This window comes from Colobus angolensis, unplaced genomic scaffold, assembly GCF_000951035.1.
Source record: "Colobus angolensis palliatus isolate OR3802 unplaced genomic scaffold, Cang.pa_1.0 Scaffold273, whole genome shotgun sequence".
In the NCBI taxonomy this organism is placed as follows: domain Eukaryota; kingdom Metazoa; phylum Chordata; class Mammalia; order Primates; family Cercopithecidae; genus Colobus; species Colobus angolensis.
In genome coordinates, this window is record NW_012115966.1 from 2,173,002 (window position 1) to 2,182,653 (window position 9,652).

At 42.4% G+C, this 9,652-nt stretch overlaps 1 protein-coding gene across 1 annotated transcript in view; it reads right to left on the reverse strand.

Moving 5' to 3' along the window:
* SARS (seryl-tRNA synthetase) overlaps positions 1 to 9,646 on the reverse strand; it is a 26,866-nt gene extending 17,220 nt beyond the window's left edge. The window contains exon 1 of the mRNA XM_011948161.1: positions 9,440 to 9,646. Within this exon, the coding sequence (XP_011803551.1) occupies positions 9,440 to 9,595 (156 nt within the window). The 5' untranslated portion in view covers positions 9,596 to 9,646. The remainder of the gene's footprint in view (positions 1 to 9,439) is intronic.
* Positions 9,647 to 9,652: the final 6 nt, after the last annotated feature.

Here is a 9,652-nt window from a genome sequence, read left to right on the forward strand (position 1 = left end):
GTGATCCGCCCGCCTCGGCCCCCCAAAGTGCTGGGATTACAGGCGTGAGCCACCGCGCCCGGCAAATTTGGACCTCTTGAATGTAAACATTGGGGACAATAAATTCAAGCACAAGCTTTCTTGTTGTTGTTGAGACAGGGTCTCACTCTGTCACCCAGACTGGAGTACAATGGCACGACCTCAGCTTACTGCAACCTCTGCCTCCTGGACTCAAGTGATCCTCCCACCTCAGCCTCCCAGGCAGCTAGGACTACAGGTGTGCACCACCACACCCAGCTAATTTTTTTAATTTTTATTTTTGTAGAGATGGAGTTTTGCTGTGTTGCCTAGGCTGGTCGCAAATTCTTGGGCTCAAGCAATCTACCCATTTTGGCCTCCCAAAGTGCTAGAATTACAGGTGTGAGCCATGGCATCCAGCCAAACTCAAGCTTTTAAGAGGCAAAATTGATGACTAGAAATGAGATAGCACCTACAGAGCCATTCTTTAAGGTTTTACCAAGGAGCTTTCCTCTTTGATATCTCTTTAACAAAACTTGATGCAAAATGATATCACTATTTTCTCATTCACTTATTCACATTGATAAAACTATAGAGATGGACAATAGATTAGTGGTTGCTAGGGGTGAAATGGAGGGCAAAGGGAGTAGACTACAAAGAGACAGCAAGAAGGATCTTTGTGATGATGAAACAGTTCTGTATCTTGAGCATGGCAGTGGTTACACAAATTTACACATGGGTAAAATTGCACAGAACTACACATACACATGTATAAAACTGGCAAAATCTGAATAAGGTTTGTGGATTGTAGCAATGTCAATTTCTTGGTTTTAATATTGTACTAGAGTTATATAAGACGTTATCATTGGGGAAAACAGGACCTTTCTACTATTTTTCCAACTTCCTGTAAATCTATAATCATTCCGAGATTCCTTCCTATTTGCAAGGCAGCAGGGTAGGTATTGGAAGCATAAAAGAAAATAAGGCCAGGTGTGGTGACTCATGCCTATAATTCCAGCACTTTGGGAGGCTGAAGTGGGTGGGTCGCTTGAGCCCAGGAATTCGAGACCAGCCTGGGCAATGTGGCAAAACCCTGTCTCTACAAGAAAAAAAAAAAATACAAAAATTAGCTGAGCATGGTGGCGTGTGCCTGTGGTCCCAGCCACTTGGGAGGTTGAGGTGAGAGGATCACTTGATCCCAGGAGGCAGAGGCTGCAGTGAGCTGAGATCGTTCCACTGCACTCCAGCCTGGGTGACAGAACAAGACTCTATGGCAAAAGAGAAAAAGAAAAGAAACAAAAAGAAAATAAAATGAAACTGAATATTGTAACAATGCTGAATGTTTCAATCAATGAATATAGCATATCCCTTCATTCTTTTTCATTTCTCTCAGCAATTATGAGTCTTAAACGTTATTTATTAGGTATATCTCTATGTACGTGGTGCGTCTAAACTGTTACTTGTATATAGAAGTACCTTTGATTCTGTGTATTGTATCCAGTGATTTTGTTAGTTATTTAATTTTAATAGTTCAGATTCTGCATACACAATCAAGTAATCTGCAAATAATGACAGTTTCTTCCATTCCAATCTTTTATTTCTGTTTCTTGCCTTATTCACACTGCCTGGAACCTTTGGCATGATGTTGATTAGAAGAGGTGATAACAGACATACTTGTCTTGTTCCTAACCTCAAGGGGAAAGCATTCAATATTTCATCATTAAGAAAAATGTGGCCGGATGCAGTGGCTCACACTTGTAATACCAGTACTTTGGCGGGCAGATCAGGAGATCAAGAGATCGAGACCATCCTGGCCAACATGGTGAAAATCCCATTTCTACTAGAAATACAAAAATTAGCTGGGCATGGTGGTACGCACCTGTAGTCCCAGCTACTCAGGAGGCTGAGGCAGGAGAATCGCTTGAACCTGGGACGTGGAGGTTGCAGTGAGCCGAGATCGCGCCACTGCACTCCAGCCTGGGTGACAGAGTGAGACTCCGTCTCAAAAAAAAAAAAAGAAGAGGTGATAACAGACATACTTGTCTTGTTCCTAACCTCAAGGGGAAAGCATTCAATATTTCATCATTAAGAAAAATGTGGCCGGATGCAGTGGCTCACACTTGTAATACCAGTACCGAGACGGGCAGATCACGAGGTCAGGAGATCGAGACCATCCTGGCCAACATGGTGAAAACCCCATTTCTACTAAAAATATAAAAATTAGCCGGGCGTGGTGGCACGCACCTGTAGTCCCAGCTACTCAGGAGGCTAAGGCAGGAAAATCGCTTGAACCTGGGAGGCAGATGTTGCAGTGAGCTGAGGTTGCGCCACTGCATTCCAGCCTGGCAACAGAATGAGACTGTCTCAAGAAAAGAGAAGAGAAGAGAAGAGAAGAGACAAGACAAGACAAGGGCTTTTCTGTATCTACTATCAGATTAAGGAAGCTCCCTTCTATTCTCAGTTTATTGCATTTTTATCATGAGCAATTGACTCTCCACATTAAAAAAAATTTTGATCTATCTCACATAATACACCAAAATTAATATTAAATAAATCTTATACCTAAACATAAAAGGTAAAGAAATAAAATGTCTACAAAAAAAAAAAAAAACAGAGAATCTCTTCTGGTGGTTAAGACATAACACGATTTTCAAAACAGAATACAAATTCTGTGATTTATCTATTGTGTTTTGGAAACACAACAGACAAATCACAGAAGAAAAGTCAATAAATTAGACTTCATTAAAATTAGGAACTTCTATTCATCACAAGACTGAAAGAATGAAAAGGCAAGCCACACAATGGGAGAGGAGATCTGTGGTATCTGTATCTCACAGGTATTCTTCTATCCACTCTATATAAATAATTCCTACAAACCACTAAGAAAAGGACAAATAAAAATTGGTCAAAAGGCTTGAAGAGGTACTTCTCAAAATAGGCTATCCAAATGCCATCAACTTATGAAAAAGCACTCAATATCTTTAGTCACCAAAAAAATGCAAATAAAAATAACACGGAGATACCACTATATATCTACCAGAATGGCTCAATTAAAAGGACTGCCAATGTCAAGTATTGGCAAGAATGCCAAGCAACTGGAACTCTTAGATATTGCTGGTGGGAATATCAATCATTACAACCACTTTGGAAAACTACTTGGTATTATCTGCTAAATCTAAACATGTGCCCACCCTATGATCCAGCAATTCTACTCCTTGGTACATACCCAACAGAAATGAGTGTTTATGTCTACCAAAAGACACGCATAAGAATGTACATATGTTCTTATCACAAAATGTTTTTAAGTATTTGAGGTGATGGATATGTTAATTAACTTGCTTTTATTATTCCACATTGTATTCATAAATGATAACATTACATTGTACCCTATAAATATATACAACAATAATTTGTTAGTTGACAAACATTTTTTTAAAAAGAGTCTCTAGAAGCTTATTCATAATGCCCTCAACTGGTAACAACCCAGTTTATCCAAATGTCATGAAGTAAATAAGCCAGTAGAACTGATTGGCATATTTACATAATGGAGTATTATATAGCAATGAAAAGAACCAACTGCTGCTACATGTTAGTAACATGGATGAATCTTACAGACATAATCTTGAAAGAAAGAAGCCATGCCGGGCGCAGTGGCCACGCCTGTAATCCCAGCACTTAGGGAGGCCAAGGCGGGTGGATCACAAGGTTAGGAGATCAAGACCATCCTGGCTAACATGGTGAAACCCCACCTCTACTAAAATACAAAAAAAATTAGCCAGGCATGGTGGTGGGCGCCTGTAATCCCAGCTACTCAGGAGGCTGAGGCAGGAGAATGGTGTGAGCCCGGGAGGTGGAAGTTGCAGTGAGCCAAGATCGTACCACTGCACTCCAGTCTGGGCGGCTGAGCAAGACTCTGTCTCAAAAAAAAAAAAAAAAAAAAGAAGCCATATACCAAAGTATATACTACATAAGTCCATTTACATGAAGTTCAAACCCAGGCAAAGGAATTTATGGTGACAGAGGTAAGAATACTATTATTTTTGGAGGAGGGGCTGACTGGGAGGTGGCATAAGGCAATCTGCTGGTGTGCTATAAATGTCTTATGTTTTGATCTGGGTGTTACACTGGTGTATAGATTTAGAAAACTCATCAACCTGTATACTAAGATTTGTGTACTTTACTGTATATATGTCAATAAGTTTCTGAAGGGCATATACAGGAATAGTATAAATGCTGTAAGAGATTTGTAAGATAATATAAGGAGAGCACTCCACAAATGAGGTGGCACTACGAGAGTAGCTGAGTGGCAAAGAGGGCTGATGGAAGTGGGAGCAGCACACCCTGATAAGGAACGTGCCAGGAAGAGGCAACAGTCGCAGAAGTGTGAGTCTAGGAGTAGCAATAACAAGCTAGAGCAAAGAGCGGGAGGCCCTGTGTGGGGAGTGGTAGACGGCGAGGCCAGGAAGGCATGGGGGACTTTGTAAAGTGTATTCAGAAATTTGGATTTTTATGTTTTAAGGCTGTACTGTCCAATATAGTAGCTTTCAATACCATGTGACTATTAGCATTTGAAATTTGAAATCAGCACCTGAACAGAGTGGTGCTTGAAGTATAAAACACACTTTGGAGTTTGAGAACTTGTACAAAAAAAAAAAAGTAAAATATCTCAGTAGTTTCAGTAATTTTTTTTTTTGTTTCAGATGAAGTCTAACTTTGTCTCCCAGGCTGGAGTGCAATGGCGTGATCTCGGCTCACTGCAACCTCTGCCTCCTGAGTTCAAGCAATTCTCCTGCCTTAGCCTCCCAAGTACCTGGGATTACAGGCACCCGCCACCACACCTGGCTAATGTTTTTTGTTTTTTTTGTATTTTTTTGTTTTCTTTTTGGAGACAGAGTTTTGCTCTGTCACCCATGCTCGAGTGCAGTGGCGTGATCTCGGCTCACTGCAAGCTCTGCCTCCAGAGTTCATGCCATTCTCCTGCCTCAGCCTCCCGAGTAGCTGGGACTACAGGCGCCCGCCACCATGCCCGGCTAATTATTTTTGTATTTTCAGTAGAGACGGGGTTTCACCATGTGGGTCAGGCTCATCTCAAACTCCTGACCTCAGGTAATACACCCACCTCAGCCTCCCAAAGTGCTGGGATTACAGGCGTGAGCCACTGCGCCAGGCTAGTTTCAGTAATTTAAAAATACTGATTATATGTTGAAAATATAATTTTGGGGCTGGGCGTGGTGGTTCACATTTGTAATCCCAGCAGTGTGGGAGGTCAAAGTGGGAAGATCACTTAAGTCCAGGAATTCAAGACCAGCCTGGGCAACAAAGTGAGACTCTGTCTCTACAAAATATTTAAAAATTAGCTGGGCATGGTGGTGCACACCTGTGGTCCCAGCTACTTAGGAGGTTGAGGTGGGAGAACTACTTGAGCCCAGGAGGTCCAGGCTGCAGTGAGCTGTGATCATGCCACTGCATTCCAGCCTGGGCAACAGAACAAGACCCTGTCTAAAAATAATAATTATATATATATATAACTTTTGGGTATACAAGACTAGGTTAAATAAAATATATTACTAAAATAAATTTCATCTGTTTCTTTTTATATTTTTTTGATTGGATACAAACAAATTAACAATTACAGACTATCGCCAACTTATAATGGTTAAACTTTATGATCAATAGTAATAAATTCCATGAGATATTCAACACTTTATTATAAAATAGGGTTTGTGTAAGATGATTTTTTCCCAACTGTAGGTTAACGTCAGTGTTCTGAGCACATTTAAGGCAGGCTTGGCTAAGCTATGATATTCAGTAGGATATGTGTATTACATGCATTCTTCACTTACAAGATTTTCAACTTATGATGGATTTACTGGGACATAAACCCATCCTAAGTCAAGGAGCATCTGTACACATGAAGCTAACATTCTATTCCTATCAGACAGTGCTGCTCTAAAGCATGTCATTGCAAAACTTAAGCCTTCATGTAAAATGATCAGATTTGCACTCTAGTAAAGATTATATGCCCTGGTGAGACTGAGCTAAGATTGAAAGCAGACAGAAAGCTATTCCACTTGCTGGGGCAAACAAAAAAGATAAGGGCCTGTTTTAAAACATGTACAGTAAAGGTTATGAGGAAATAACAGCTTTAGGCTGGGCATGGTGACTCATGCCTGTAATCCCAACAATTTGGGAGGCTGAGGTGGAAGGATCTCTTGAGACCAGGAGTTTGAGGCCAGCCTAGGCAACATGGCGAAACTCCATCTCCACAAAAAATACACACATTAGCCAGGCATGGTGGCATTGTGCCTGTAGTCTCAGCTACTCAGAAGTCTAAGGCAGGAGGATCATCTGAGCCTAGGGAGATTGAGGCTGCAGTGAGCTGTGATCATGCCTGGGTGACACAGTGAGGCCTTGTCTCAAATAAAAAAAAAAAAAGATAGGAAACAACAACTTCAATTTTCAATGTATAGTAAAAACAACAACAACAAAAAAAAAAAAACCCAACTAGGATAGCGCTTTTTGAGGGAGGATAAAATTCTTCCTGGTTTGCTGCAGATTTCCAGATACATGGAAATCTATTTGCTTCGGGAGTGGGGCCAAGACAACTATGCCCAAGTGTAGGATCATTATGCTACGCTGAATTAAAAAGAAAAAATCACAGTTCAAATCCCTGGAGTTAGAAGAGTTGTAAGTTCCAATGTGGTATTATGACTCCAAGTTATAGTGGACTCCTCTGTTCTCCAAGGAACCCTAGTGATACCTTATAAGTCTACAGGAAGACAAACTGGTACAGTTGTAGTGGAGGGCTGGGTGAAGCTTGCTATGTGTCCTCAATTAGAGAGCACGATCTGAGTTCTGAATGTGGCTCTGGTTATAAGCCCTTGTTCAAGCCAATGAGAGAAGAACTCCATCCTCTGATCTGAAGTTTAAGGTGTCAAAAAACCTTGATATACATCTGTTAGTGTCCACCTTGGGCAGTTGGGAACTTGGGAAAAAACATAAATTCCATTTGGATACAAAGAGAACATTGGAAAGGTTTGTCAAATAGAAAAGAATCAAATTAATAGATGCATTTGGAAATAAACTACTGGCCCGGCATGGTGGCTCACACCTGTAATCCCAGTCTTTGGGAGGCTGAGGCGGGCAGATCACTTGAGGTCAGGAGGTAAGAGTCCAGCCTAGCCAACATGGTGAAACCCCATCTCAACTAAAAAAAAAAAAAAACGAAAATTAGCTGGGTGTGGTGGTGTAGCATGCCTGTAGTCCCAGCTACTTGGAGGCTGAGGCATGAGAATCTCTTGAAACCAGGAGATGGAGGCTGCAGTGAGCTGAAATGGTGCCACTGCACTCCAATCTGGGCAACAATGACATCTCAAAAACAAAACAAAACAAAGCAAAAAAAAAAAGAGAAACGACTTCACATTTGGGATTAAGTTTTTTTTAAAAAAAGAAAATAAACTATGTAAACTGCTTTTCATAAAGAATGTAAAGTGCCCTGAACACAGAAAATATTCACGCCTCCAACAAACCTTTATCAAGGCCTTACCAAGGACCAGGTACAGTGCCAGGTACTGGGATTTTATGTATAAATGTGTATATGTATATCCTAAGAACTGGGATATACAGATGAATAAAACGCAATCCTTGTCCCTGAAGAACTCACCACCTACCTACTTGTCAGAGAGGGGACAAATCCCTCAGATGTGGGCATTATACCCAGAAGACTAGCTAACACATTCAAAGTCATTTAGCACTGGCTAAGGGGTGGACTGACACAAAAATCTGATACTCCTGACTTCAGATTCAGTAGAACAATGCTCATGCTAGTTTTATCCTAAACAAAAAATGTGGCAAAATTAAATTCCATTGCAACTCGAAACTTTAGGTCAAGTGTGGAATCTCACAATCAAACAAACTACTACAATAGAGGGCCTAAGACATACAGAATCAGCACAAAACTCAAGTTAAACAAATACTCTTTTGACATCCAAGATCCTTATAAGGAAGGAGACCACTACTACTCCTGCTGCCCTCCTCCCCACACCTTGCCTAGTTCCCAAGACAGGAGGAAACAGAGCAAGAAACAAAAATAAGATAAATAGCCAGACAACCTTGGCACCACCACCCGGCCCTAGGAGTTAAAAAAAGTAATAATAATAACACCAATCCCTAACCTAAACTACTTATCTGTAAATCCCAGACATTGTATGAAAAAAAAAAAAAGCATTGTAAAACTTTTTGTTCTGTTAGTTGATGCATGTAGGCAAGAGTCATGTTTCCCACGCTTGCTTGATTTATCACTACCCTTTCACGTGGACCCCTTAAAGATGTAAGCCTTTAAAAGGGCCAAGTATTTCTTTTTCGGGGAGCTCGGCTCTTAAGACGCGAGTCTGCTGACACTCCCGGCGGAATAAAAAACCTCTTCCTTCTTTAATCCGGTGTCTGAGGAGTTTTGTCTGCGGCTCGTCCTGCTACACTTATAAACAGGAGAAAATCCATTTTCCTAATAGAAATCCATCACACTCTTGGATAGCGGCTGCCTTTGCAGTGTACTGTCATCAACCTAGCTCCCAGATGGTTGCAGACCTATTGCGTCAGACAAATCGAATCACATGTACTTGACAGCATCCGCCCAACCAGTGACCACTCCAGTTAATATAGACAGAGATTTACGGGCAGAGGGTTCTATGATTTTATTCAGCTTCATGAAAGATGCTCGACATGACTCCAAGATCCGGCAGTTCTAGGTTCTAGCCTAACTCTGCCAATGTCTTTAAAGGAAAACGTCCACAGATCACAATTAAACAGCCTCAATTATTACAATCTTTTTCTCGCCTCCCCACTCCCCTCACGTCTGATGTACCACGGAAAAGACTTTTCCGATTCTTAAAGGTATGCCCATAGGTCGGGGGATGGCCTTCCCAAAAGCTTCAGGGTCATTTCTTTTGGCCAAGAGCGGCCTCCAACGCCCCGAAATGCTTCCCATACGGAAGGAATGAATCTACTCTGTTGCAGAAGTGACACAGTTTCCGGAAGGAGCCTTTGATCCTATCAAAACAAAGGAAAACCACTCTGGCCTTGCTGAAGATGAGAAAAAGACTGGGGGCGACCAAAGATTCGTGATAGAAAAGCCGCCTCGACCCCACAACCTCCCGCCACGGCATGCTCTGGCAACTCCGGGGGCAGGAAGGTTTGACAGCTCCCGATGGGCGTGCGTACGCACACAGGCAACGAACGGAACTGAGCACGCGTGTAAGGGACCTCGCACCGCCCGGGTGGAGGAGAAAGTGGGACGACCCCGGCTACCAGGCTGTGTTTTCGCGGATGGGGAGAACCTCGGAGCCACCGCACCTTGGGAGGGGGTTTGACGAAGGGTGGAAGCTGTGGCCTCAGGAGCGGTGGCTGGATTTGAGAAAGTTGGGTTTAGGATCAAGGAGGTAACCCGCTCGTGCCGGTACTTACATCGTCGCCACTCGCTGTCTGCCTTCACCAGCTGGTCCACTAGTCCCGGGTCCTTGAAGCGCTTCTCCTGCGTCTCTCGGATGAGGGCTGGGTCCCCTCCTTTATCCACCCGAAACAAATCCAGATCCAGCACCATCTTCTTTCCTCCCCGGCCAACACTCAGGGAAGCGAGGATCGCGCCGCAGCACTCAGC